Source organism: Ochotona princeps, chromosome 7 (assembly GCF_030435755.1).
Source record: "Ochotona princeps isolate mOchPri1 chromosome 7, mOchPri1.hap1, whole genome shotgun sequence".
In the NCBI taxonomy this organism is placed as follows: domain Eukaryota; kingdom Metazoa; phylum Chordata; class Mammalia; order Lagomorpha; family Ochotonidae; genus Ochotona; species Ochotona princeps.
The window spans coordinates 30,771,136-30,784,590 of record NC_080838.1 but is presented as its reverse complement, the minus strand read 5'-3'; the positions used below and the strand labels follow the sequence as shown (position 1 = coordinate 30,784,590).

Below are 13,455 nucleotides of genomic sequence, written 5' to 3'. Positions count from 1 at the left end.
AGATATTTGAAAAAAATGTGGATATGGAATTGAAAGATACATTTATTTTGGTGCATAAAATTTGAAACCCAAACACAATGGAGTCTTCAGAATGATGAAAGCCACATAGTGTGAGAAAATGAATCATGGATTTCAAATTTTTTTTCCATCAAAATGAGCTTATCTTTTAATTTCATTTTTCTGTTAACATTTTTAATTGCTCTCATGTATGTTTATTAGATTTGCCATTTGCTCTACTTGAATAATAATGGCACATGCTTTTTATGAGTTTCTCTAGGTGTCAGTACTTTAGTTGCTGATTATTTCATTTGTTATTGCAAAACACGGATTGCCAGAATTCTGCTTACTTGAGATTTACTTAAGTGCAAAAAATGAATAGTTGATAGTAATGAATTAAATCTGTACTCCTTTTTATTTGTTTTAGTTGAGCTGTATTCCTGGACCTTGTCCAACTTCAGATGATTTGAAATACACTATGACTCGGTTAGCAGTAGATGGAGCTGATATTTATATTGTAGAACATGGTTGTGCTACAAATATAAAGGTAAGCATTAGTATTTTTGTTGGCCTGTATATCTATTTTTCTCTTTTTGTTCTTAATTAAATCTCCGTTTCTTGAAATGCAGCACATATTTACAGCCGGTCATATCCCAGAGTATCACAAAACTTTAGAATTTAACTTTCTAGTTTTAACTCCTTTATATTCTGTTAAGGTATTATTAATGTGTAGTTACTTGAAAAGCACAGTGACAGAGTGACAGAAACATGCTCCTACTGCTGTTCTGCTCCCTAAATGCCTTTAACAACAGTGGCCTGGGTCAGGCCGAAGCTGGGAGCCTGGAAGTCCATCTGGTCCATGGTGTTGGTGACAGGAAACAAAGTATTGGCACTACTGTTGCCACCCTGGATGCACAGTAGCAGGAAATTAGCTCAAAAGTAAGGGCCAGACTAGATGCTAGTCACTCTGGTGCAATATGCTGGCGTCCTGAGTGGTCCTTTTACCTGCTTTACCATGCCTGTCCCTCTCCTCAGTATTATTTTTAGTGCATACCTTCAACACTTGTTTTTAATGTAACTGAATATAAAATGGCTTTTTGTTTGGGGTATAAACTTGTAGGTTGATTTTTATGTCAGGATGTAGACTGCTACTAATTTTAAAAGATTTCATTTTGAGTGTCTGTGGGTCTTTCATTTTGTTTTCGTTTCAATTTAAACTTTTTTCTGTTTTTGATCACTGCATGTCTTTTTATTCTGGTATTACATTTTATTCTTTTGTTATATTTTCCGTTTCCTTTTTTGTTGTTATTCTGTTTCTTTCCCTTAGTCTACCCTTTCTTTCACTTGGTTTTCATTCTTTTAAAATTATTACCCATTTTATACTTCTGGTGAAGCTACTGAAATCATAGTTTGTGTGCTTCTCTTCATTCATTTTCAGATGGGTACAATTCGAGTTGCAAACTGTAACCTCCACAATCAGACAGTTGGAGAAGGAATAAGTGCTGCAATTCAAGATTTTCAAGTGAGACAATATATAGAGCAAGTGAATAGTTGTAGGGTTGGACTTCAGCCTGCAGTACTACGGAGAGCCTTTTGGCTGGAAGCTGGGTCTGCCAGTCTCGGACTCATCACTGTTGATATTGCCTTAGCTGCTGATCATCATTCTAAACATGAGGCACAGAGACATTTCTTAGAAACTCATGATGCTAGAACTAAGAGGTAAGTTAAAATTTTAAGAATGGCATTGTGTCAGGTTTTGATAAATTACTAGGTACTTGCAGAGCAGATTCTTTCGTTATGGGTAGAATTTAAGTAAATTCATCAGGTATCATCTCTGGTTATAGTGTGGTTGCTGGAAACACTTCTTGTTAATATGTTCCTGAGGCCATGCTATCTGTGTCAGCAGTGAAGTTAAATTTGTTAGTTGTTCCCCAAATAGCATTTTGCATTCTGTCACCCTTGTCCTGTACTTCTATTTCATTATTTCTGGGAAACCTCCTATCACCATGTGACTTACAAAGCTCCTCCTTTTGTGGACTTGGGAAAACACAAGGAGGACTAGGAATTCTTATACAGTTATTTCCAGGAGTTCTAAAGGCATAATCTTATCTGCCTTTTAAAATCCTGCTATGGCCCCTGACTAAATAATTTCCCCATTTACTTTTCATTCTTTGTTTTAAAGGACTAGTTATTTATTTATTTGAAAGACAGAGTTACCAGATATTTTTCATCTACTGATTTACTCCACAAATGGTCACAACCACCAGAGCTGTGCCAATGGGAAGACAAGAACCAGGAACCTCTTTCAGGTCTCCTGTGTGGATCTTTGCAGGCATTTGAGCACTTGAACCAACTTCCCCTGCTTTATCAGGAGCATGATTGGAAGTGGAGCAGCTGGGATTAGAAGCAGTGCTTGTCTTGGATGCCAGTGTTACAGGGGACACCTTTACCTTCTATGCCACCACGCTCGTCACTGAATCATTTCCTTTTAAAGTGCTGCTTTGTCTTTTGTCATCCAAAGCTTCCCCATTACATAGTTAATATATGCTTATTTTAAAAATATGGACATTATGGGTCCGGCACTGTGTTCTAGTGGCTAAATTCCTTGTCTTGAACACACCAGGATCTCATATGCACATCAGTTCTAATCCCAGCAGCTCCGTTTCCCATCAAGTTGCCTGCTTGTGGCCTGGGAAAGCAGTTGAGGATAGCCCAAAGCCTTGAGACCCTGTGCCCGTGTGGGAGACCTGGAAGAAGTTCCTGGCTCCTGGCTTCAGATAGGCTCAGCTCCAGCCATTGCAGCAACTTGGGGAGTGATTCATCGGATGGAAAATCTTCTCCGTCTCTCCTCTCTGTATATCTGACTTTGCAATAAAAATAAATAAATCTTTAAAAATATGGACGCTATTAAGAAACAAGGAAAAATAATGGTCTGAACTCCATCATATAAAATACTGTTTTTTTAGCTTTCTAGAACTTTAGGTGTAATTTTCTTACACTTGAAACCATCCTGTACTTACTCTGATAAATTTTACTTGTTTTATTAAACTTACATCCTAAGGAACTGCCTATGTAATTAAAAATGTTATAAAGACACTTCTAAGAAAATAATATACCATCGAAAAGACACAAAAATGCTTAATTCAGTCATTACCCTTATATTTAACATACAAATTGATAGTATGAGGTAATTTTATTTAAGAAAAGAAGTGTCAATTTTGTAGAACAATTTTATATGTAGGATAGAATACTCACACTGTCTGAATCTGAACAAGTCTGCATATATTCTTAATGCCTTAATCTTATTAGAGGTGAATGGACCTGGATTTTTTTTAAAAGAAACATTATTTTAGTTTTTTGCAGAATAATTTCCTATCCTTAATTTGTAATATTTTTGTGTGACATTGACTTTATAGTGTAAAATTGGTCTTAATGAAAACTAATTGAGTTACTTGTTAGTCATAATCTATACTGATTGTTTTGTCAGTTTTTTTTTATTAATGCTTTAAAATCCTAGTTCTCTAAGAGTGTTTGCTGCTGTTTTAAAACAGCATTCATATGTTTGCTTTTTAGGCTTTTTAATGTAAGCTGTCTCTATTATTAGTGCTCCTACTTACTTCCATCACATTTACTAGGCTATTTTTTTATGAAAGCAAAGATAATTAAAACATAAACTGTAATAGAAATAAGCTTTAATGTTTGTCTTTTGAAAACATTAATGATTGTATTTAAGTTTTTACTCCATATTTTTACTTAATAATGAGTTTTTAATGTTTGCTTTGTTTTGGATCTGTCTAGGTTGTGGTTTTTGTGGCCAGATGATACCTTGAAGAATAAAAGGTGTAGAAACAAGTGTGGTTGTCTTGGTGGCTGCAGGTTCTTTGGTGGCACAGTAATTGGCCTTGATTTCTTCAAACTTGAAGAATTGACACCTTCCAGTAGCTCTGCATTTTCAAGCACAAGTGCTGAGTCTGATATGTACTATGGACAGTCTCTGCTACAACCTGGAGAATGGATTGTTACTAAAGAGATTCCCAAAGTTATAGATGGTAATAAGATATGTTGTCACTTTTGTGGGTTTTTTTTTTTTTACTGTCTTTGTTCCTGTACCATTCTGAGAGAAGTTTGATATTACTTTCACTCAGCTGATTTTGGAATAGGCTGATGGGTAGGGTTTAGTATAATCTGCCTTTGTTTTGCGGATGACTTGACTAAAGACAGGTATGACTTTTGATGATTTTCGGAGTTACCTTGGCCAATTTATGTATACTGTTCAGATTGCCTGTTAGGGACATGGTTGGCCTCCCCAACGCAGCTTATTTCTAATTATTTCCTTATCTGTTATTTTTCTGTAATCTGTCTTCCATATATACTTAGACAGAGCTGTACTTTAAGATAACAGTTGTCTTGCCAGCTTATTTTTTAGCAAAACTTACTGATAATTTATAATAGTAAATATTAATATTTATACTGTCATCTTTTTTCCAAGTGCTTTTTCTCAAGTATTTACCTTATTGCTACAATTTAACTTGTCAAGAGGAAAAATAGGGCTTTTGTTTAGAATCTTTAGGATAACTTTACGAAACACTTGTGTAGTATGAGCAGTAACTGATGGTCTAAAGTGTATTCAGTTTTGAAACTTTTCGTAAGCTTTCTCTGAAAACTTCAAAATGGATTTCCCTTTGACTATTTTCTGTGTGCTTTTCTGCAGTTCAAGTTCAGTAATATATTTATTGCTTTTATTGCTGTGCTGTAAGTATAAGAAGGAAGCTAGCAGATGAACTATGTACACTACTTACAAAATTACTTTTTTTTTCATTGAATAAGTCTTCATTTTCAGTGGTTTACAGTAGAATTGTGTGATCTAATACATGGGCTACCAGGTGGAGTGACTGTTAACCCTATTTTACAATAAGGAAACTAAGGATTATCAGTGAGTGAGTGTGCAAAGCTGCTTGAGAACTTGGAATAAGAGCCATTGAAGTCACATTCATGTTGTTTCTACTGTGCTACAGTAGACACTGATTAGGAAGACAGCTGTCTCAAACTCAAGGAAGAAACCTGTAGGAAACTTAGAAAAATATGAAAGGAGGATAGAAGTAAATTACCTTTCTCACAATTGACCAAACAAAACCAGTTCTTACAATGTATAATGGAGAATCTTCAAACCTCTTGGGGAATCTGTCAGTAATGAGTGGCCATTGTTAAATTACCATAAGTTTCTTGCCCAGGGGAAATTGGAATTATCCTCAGCATTCATTGCTAAGTTTCTGATTGTGGAACCTTTCTTTCTTTTTCATTTTTAAGGTTTATTTTATTTTTACTCAAAAGGTAGATTTTAGAGAAAAAAGAAGAAACAGAGAGATCTTCTGTCCACTGGTTCATTCCCCAAGTAGCCATAATGGCCAGAGCTAAGCCATTCTGAAACAGGAGCTAGAAGCTTGTTTTTTTAAAAGATATATATCTTTATTAATTACATTGCATTATGTGACAGTTACATAGGCTCTGGGTTTCCCCCATCCCCTCCCCATACCCTTCCCCCATGGTGGATTCCTCCACCTGTTGCAATATTACAGTTCAAATTCAATCAAGATTATTTCATTGCAAACTTATGCCAAGTATAGAGTCCAGCATCTTATTGTCTAGATAAGTTGAACAGTTTCTTGGTGAGACCATTTCTGGTCTGAAGGTAGAGCTGGTAGAATATCGTCCCAGTCAATTAAGAATCCCGACATAACATCAACAACGATTTACACCATTATGGAATTGACATGGTTTTGAGTAACCAATATGTTAAAAGAAAAAATGCAAGTTTAAAGATTTGTATATTTTTTATTACAAAGTCAGATATACAGAGAGGAAGAGAGACAGAGAGACGAAGATCTTCTGTCCGATGATTCACTCCCCAAGTGACCACAATGGCTGGTGCTGCACTGATCCGAAGCCGGCAACCTGGAACCTCTTCTGGGTCTCCCGCGCGGACGCACGGTCCCAAAGCTTTGGGCTGTCCTCGACTGTCTTCCCAGGCCACAAGCAGAGAGCTGGATGGGAAGCAGGGCTGCTGGGATTAGAACCGGTGCTCATATGGGATCCTGGCGCATTCAAGGCGAGGACTTAATCTGCTAGGCCACTGTGCCGGGCCCGCCAGAAGCTTCTTACAGGTCTCCCACACAGGAGCAGGGTCCCACGGCTTTGGGCCATGCTCAACTGCTTTCCCACCACAAGCAGGGGGCCTGATGGAAATGGAGTGGCCAGGACATGAACCGGCAATCATATGGAATCCTGGCATGTAGCAAGCAAGGATTTAGCCCCTGAGCCATCGCACCGGGCCCTGAATGTTGAGTCTTTCAAGCAGTGAATGTAGACATACAGTGTCCCAGACAGAGTCAAAATAAGCACATTGGTGGAATTAGGATCTGTTTGGAATGCTCCTATTGGAAGTGAATCAAAACTATTTATCTTTTGACTTGTGTTGTTTTATGTTTGTGGTTCTGGAAGTAAATATTATAAGTTATTGAGCTTTCTTACCTGTTGAGTCCCAACTAGGATTATGTTTATAAGGAAAATGATTTTTTCGATTAGCAGGTTTCTTTTTCTTGGGTAGCATCTTAATAATTGAAAGGAGAAATCGAGCAAGATTTATTTATTTATTTACTAATTCACCTACTTACCTGCCTACCTAGACAGCTATAGAACTCTGTTTTTTATTATGTTGTTCAATTCCCCATTTATGTAACAAGTAACAGGCTCTGACAGTTTTTCTCCACTCTAGCTATGAAGTCATTGTTTATTTACTTGCAGAATTATTTATTGAATGATTTCTGTTTCAGACATTGTTTTAGGTTTTGAAATTAACATTAGTAAATTAAAAATACAGTCTTAGTGAACTTTCAGAACAAATGTGGCAAAATTTTAAAATAAGAAAATCTGAGTAAAAGATAAAAGGTATTCTTGGTGGCATGTAAAGTTTTCCATGAGTTTAAAATTTTCTAATTTATTGAAAAAGTTAGCTGCCTGTGAACTCTGCATTCATACCTGTGTAGATATCTTCCCATAGTACTGTACTTTCTACTGGGGATGTAGATACTTGTACTTTTTTCAGGTGAGTATAGTTGAAAACGGAATTGTCTTTTTTACATATATATGTAAATTACCTTTGAGTTTTTAAGTTAATCCACTCTTTTGTTTAGGTAACATGAATGGCATGAAGAGGAAAGAATGGGAAAACAAGTCAGTGGGCGTAGAAGCAGAGAGAAAAACGCAGCATCTTAGTCTTCAAGTCCCGCTACGATCTCATAGTTCATCCTCTTCTTCAGAAGAGAACAGCAGTTCTAGTGCTGCTCAGCCTTTATTGGCTGGTGAAAAGGAAAGTCCCTCTTCTGTTGCTGATGACCATTTGGTTCAAAAAGAGTTGTTGCATGGCAGCAAAGGAGAAGATGGCCCTGCAAGGTCAGTGTTCAGGTGGTGTTTGAAACCTGGCCATAATAGGATGATAGTTGCAAGAAGAACTTTTCTCCATGTTTCCTCACTTCAGTATGCTTTTTTCTCATGTGTGAACATATCTTGAACTATGTTTTAAGGATAATACATAAATATTCACTGTACCTAACATGAAAATACAGAGATGTGTAAAAAAAATAATCAGTGTCCCACCACTCAGAGTAAGCGCTAGCCAAAATTCTGATATTATCCTTCCAATCTGGTGGTATAGTCTTGACAACTGTTCATTTTTGTTATGGTCTTCAGCTAACATATTTGTTAAACTCTCGCCAAAATCTTTCTCCTTACAAGGTTAGCCATCTAATTTGTATTTCTATTTGGAGTCATGGAGAACTCAAGATTGAGGAATAACAAGTTACCTCATTCCTGCAATTTTCACCTTATTTTGCCTCAGTCATTGGTACTAACACCCATTGCTAAAGTCAGAAATATTGTGGTTTTCATGACTTTTTCCTCTCCTCCAATCTTTCTCCCTTAGTCAACTGCCCATGGTATATTTTGTTGGAATTGTTAAAGTATATGCAAAGGAACTTTAAGTGCATTGGTGTCCATGAATTATGCAAACGAGATTGTTCTCTAGTTTTCTGTAGTTTTAGTTTGATCAGCTTCAAATATTTTTGGAACAGTATGGGAGGTATGAACACATACTGTTCTATTCTTCTTTAAATGAATATCTTTGAAAAAATTTCAATTTTATTTCTAAACTAAATTATTAAAATTACTGAAACATCTTTTTGCTAAGAATTAATTCTGTGATGTACAGAAATTGGTAATAATTTTGCTTTCTTTCTTAGTGTTCCTACAGAAATCTCAGGAAATAGCCCTGTATCTCCTAATACTCAAGAGAAATCAGTCGGTCAGTCTCCTCTTAGATCTCCCCTGAAACGACAAGCTTCTGTGTGTTCCACCCGACTTGGAAGCACTAAGAGTCTTACTGCTGCTTTTTATGGGGACAAGCAACCTGTTACAGTTGGAGTGCAGTTCAGTAGTGATGTCTCCAGAAGTGATGAGAATGTGCTGGACTCTCCAAAGCAGAGGAGAAGTTTTGGTTCATTTCCATACACACCATCTGCTGACTCTAATTCATTTCATCAATATCGATCAATGGATTCCAGCATGTCAATGGCTGATAGTGAAGCCTACTTCTCTGCAGCTGAGGAATTTGAGCCCATTAGCAGTGATGAAGGGCCTGGAACTTACCCAGGCAGAAAAAAGAAGAAAAAGCAAGCTCAGCAGGTTGACTATAGCAGGGGTTCCATATATCATAGTGTGGAAGGACCACTTACTGGCCATGGAGAAAGCATTCCTGATCCCCGAACTGTGCCATTTAAAACTCATCCTTCCCAGGCTTCTTTTGTTTCTGCATTAGGTGGAGAAGAAGATGTTATAGAACATCTATATGTTGTAGAAGGTGAGAAAGTAGTAGAGAATGAACAGATTACTTCCCAACAACCCATGATGAGTTGTTATCAGACTTACCTTACTCAGTTCCAGGTTATTAATTGGTCAGTTAAGCACCCAACCAACAAAAGAACCTCCAAGTCCTCATTGCATAGACCCCTTGATCTGGACACACCAACTAGTGAAGAAAGTTCTTCGTCCTTTGAACAGCTCTCTGTTCCAACTTTTAAGGTATTAAGTCATTAATTTCCACTGCTATTTTTACTTAGAAAAATAGACATTTTAGGCTTTGTCATAAAAATTACTCTTGTTCAGGCAGACTTTTAAAAGCCATAGCTTCATTTATGACATTTAAGATCGGGGCTATGGAGTATTATCAGTATAAGCAAGTAAAACGAGTGGTTCAAGTTTTGATTATTGTCATGTTGATCTAAGCAGCACATAGTCTCTATTCCATCCTAAGATTGGAACCAAATTTCTATGAATTCATCTGTATCTTAAAAATAAAACTTTAAAAATATTTTTGATAAGTTGCTTCTTTCTAATCAATGAAAGCTTCCAGGCAAATTGAGTTCCACTCATTTGACATTTGACTTACTACAATTTAGGATGAATTTGGTTATTGCCCATACCTATAATATTTTCCGTAAATGGCCTTTTTAAAATGCAGGTAAAAATATCTCAAAATAAATTTCCTGGCAATAGCCAACATGAAAATTCTTTAAAATTATAAATTACAAGAAAAAATTTGATATTAAAGATTAAGTGTATAAACTCTTATGTATAATAATGTTCAGTAATTTATATAGTTTATAATACTTGTGTACAAATTACTAGTAAAAAGTGTAAACTTCATTAATCATTCTTAATTTAAATATTTAATATACACTACTCTGTCAGATGTTTGATATACAGTGGTGAGGGAAGCAAATATGCAGCTTACAATTTACTAAGTGAAAGAAATTAAACATTCAGGCAAACGTATGGTTACAGATTGAGACTTATGAAAATAAAAAATATGTTGGATAGAGAAAAACAGGGGAGGGGCATGCCTGTTATAGTAGCATGGGTATGTTTTTCTTCCCAAAGTAAAATTGAATTAGCAATAGGCAATGAAGGAACTTAAGTGGTGATCTAGACGGCTAGTACAATGTATACGTGAGATGATGGGCTTGGATTAAAGATAATAGTTGCCTATGGTAGAAGTGTGATAAATGGAGTTGAGTGTTTGTATAGAGATAAATTTGGTAACATATATTAAAAGAAGCAGCATTAGAGATGGTTGCAGTTTTCCTTGTTTTCTTACTCAAGATAAATTACCCATATTGAGGTTATAAGATGTTCTAATTATTCCTTGTTGAAATAAGTTTGTATGACTTTTCTACAAAAGCAAATAGCAATTACTTTGTATGATAGTACGTGAAAGGATAAAGTTATTTTGGTGTTTTAAATAATTTTTAGTTTGTTTAGGCAAGTTTCTCTAGTTTGGGCAAATTTTTTGAGAAGATCAAGAATTCTATCCTTATTATACAATTTCAAAAGTAGAACATTGGAAGTAATAAAACCATTAATCCTAAAAATCTACTAGCATTTAAAAAGATTCAGTTTAGAGTGACATGGTTATTTATTATTTTCCAATGATCATTCTGGAGTTTCCTGCAGTTTAATGTTTCTCTAGGTTTCTTTGCTACTTTAAAATAGCACATGCTAGGAAAAGCCTAAAATTTTCTTGGAAAATGTTCAGTTTGACAGACATTTGGAAGAAAGGCATCTGAAACATATGGTTTTACGTTTTAGTTGTAGTACTTTATTCTCATTGCTTATCCCTCACTAACTTGCCAACTATTTCCTGTGATATTCTTTAACATATATGATTCTTTAATATATATGTGATAAATATTGATTACAAGATAATTGAAATATTTGCAAATATTGTTTGATAAGATAACTTGGACAATACTAAAATTGTAAACTGAAAGGAATGTTTTATATTCTAGGTTATCAAACAGGGTCTCACAGCTAATTCTTTGCTAGACCGAGGCATGCAGTTTTTAGGATCAACATCAAAGTAAGCAAAATCCGTATACATTTAAAATTTAAAAATCTTGTCTTTCTTGATTATGGGATGGGCATAATTCTGGGCAATAGTTATTCTTCACTATGCATAGACATTTAAGAATAAATTAACCTTGTGAGCCCTGGGGACGGGGTATTCAGCAGGGCTTGGTCGCCGGGCCTGGGTTCTGGGGCCCACCTGCAAGGGTGCTGCCAGGTTCTTGAGATCTGAGGGCGGGGGATCCAGCAGGGATTTTGTTGCCTGGCCTGTGTCCTTGGGACTGCCTGCAAGTTAAAAAGGTGGAGCAGTGGACACAGATCCTGATGCACATGGAGAATATGGCAGCCCAGTTGGTACCGTGGCAGAGGAAGGAGAACAGAGCAAATTGGACAACTTCCCTAGCAAACGATGACAACAAAGATCGGGTGAATGGAGGCTTGAGGTCCACTGTGTCAGCCAATGGACATTGGGAGGGTTGCCGTACCCTTGGTGAAATTGACAGCATTTCAGAACTATCCAAACCACTTGTTCAGAACCCTCGAAAGATGCCCCACAATGGGACCCTAGGTTGATGTCGGGTAGCTATTCCCCATCCCTGGATACTGGCATATTTGAGAGGCTGGGTGTGGCTCCACCCTTTATGTCTCCCCTTCCTGCAGAGTCAACAAGAAATACAAAATTTGGAAACAATGATTTCACCCACTTTTTTCTTAACCCTTGCTCCTTCCCACCCCAACCAAGCATGTAATCATCAAAAATAAAAATTAAAATAAATGAATTTGCCAACATAGTATGGTTGTTTGATGTGGTGTTAGGTACATTTACAAGCAATCAGTATTTTATTTGTTTATGTACCAAATTGTTTATTTACCAAACATGCTTTGCAGAAAGGTCAGAATTTGGGACTAATGAAGTCAGTTTTGTATTTTTCTTATGTTGGAACAAGTAATCAAGTAAACATATCAAAACTATTTTCTCTTAGTGATATATTAGCCATATTTGATCAATTTACATTATAGTTCCTCTTTTGGTCTGTCTTTGGTAAATATTTGGGAAAAAATACCAATTCTAAGTTTATGAAATTTTTGCTTAAAATAAATATAAACATTCCCTCATCTTAAGGAAATACCAATTTCTATTTATGGTCTTTTTAATATATGTTTTGCTTACTAAATTGTATAGCACCCCATATACTCCTTTGGAAAAGAAAGTTGTTGACAACACAGATGATGAAACCTTGACAGAAGAGTGGACTCTGGATCAACCAGTCTCCCAAACCAGGACAACAGCCATAGTTGAAGTAAAAGGAACCATTGATGTTGTTCTGACTCCCCTGGTGGCTGAAGCCTTAGACAGGTATTAATTTTGTATAAAAATACAGATATTAATTTGCAAAATGATGCATATTATATATCTGGCAACGTTTTAATAGGAGATTATTGATTGAATAAATATGAAAGTACATTTAAAGAGGTCTGTGTTTCAGGATCATTTGTTTCATTGTGTCTGAATAGTAATTTTGATTATGAAATAGAATTGGCATTCTATTTTTGGCTGTGCATTAATGAGCATAAAATGATTTTGTACTTAGGAAATAATTATTTTGTTTCAAATTCTCATCTTACTCTCACTGTTTTGTTAGTGAAAGGGGAATAGGGAAATAGATATTTTTTGCTATAAGGAGCTTATAGTCTATAAGCATAACAAAACTGAAATAAATAGAAACCATAATGGAACATAATGAATGCAGTTAGGTGAGGACTGAATTTTGATGAATTCTTCATTTTACTTCAAAGGCATGTAATTTTCTAACAGATTTGTATTAGATGTCACACAAATGAAAAACAGGAGATCATATTCAGGAGATTGTAAAGGAAAAGACAGTTGCCATAACTGTATGGTATGGTGTGTAAAGTCAGAATGTGTGATGCCTATATTCCATATGGACACCCCCCAGTAGGCACCATTTTGCATCATGGCTGCCACGTCTGATCCAGTTCCCTGCTAATGTGTCTGGGAAAACAAAGCAAGATGGCCCAAGTGCTTAGACCCTGGCTCCCATGTGGGAAACCTGGAATAAGCTCCTAGCTCCTGGTGTCTGCCTGTCCCAACCCCTACTTTTGTGGCCATTTGGTTAGTGAACTAGCTAATGGCAGATCTCTTGCTCTGTCTGTCTCTCCCTCTTTTTCTCTAATTCTGCCTTTCATGTAAATAAATGACTCTTAATAAAAACTAGAGTTTGTGTTCTCATTTCAAGTTGAAGTGAGAATATTGTTTTCTAATAGGTTTAGATAAACTAGGTCATAGTGTAAACTGATGCTTAACTTTTTTGCTTATTGTGTTTTCTTTCCTCAGATATATTGAAGCAATGGTTCATTGTGCTAGTACCCGACATCCAGCTGCAATTGTGGATGATCTGCATGTTAAAGTCCTTAGAGAAGCGGTCCAAAATAGCAAGACTACCTTCTCAGAAAATGTGAGACCTTTTTTTATTTTAATTT

General features: G+C 36.1%; 1 protein-coding gene across 8 annotated transcripts in view; it reads left to right on the top strand.

Annotated features, from left to right (window-relative positions):
- BLTP1 (bridge-like lipid transfer protein family member 1) overlaps positions 1-13,455 on the top strand; it is a 189,826-nt gene that overhangs the window by 66,631 nt on the left and 109,740 nt on the right. For all 8 annotated transcript variants that reach the window (XM_058666890.1, XM_058666891.1, XM_058666895.1 and 5 more), the window contains 8 exons: positions 425-544; positions 1,436-1,716; positions 3,796-4,046; positions 7,188-7,446; positions 8,292-9,129; positions 10,896-10,966; positions 12,137-12,310; positions 13,310-13,430. In XM_058666890.1, coding sequence (XP_058522873.1) covers positions 425-544; positions 1,436-1,716; positions 3,796-4,046; positions 7,188-7,446; positions 8,292-9,129; positions 10,896-10,966; positions 12,137-12,310; positions 13,310-13,430 — 2,115 coding nt within the window. The remainder of the gene's footprint in view (positions 1-424; positions 545-1,435; positions 1,717-3,795; positions 4,047-7,187; positions 7,447-8,291; positions 9,130-10,895; positions 10,967-12,136; positions 12,311-13,309; positions 13,431-13,455) is intronic.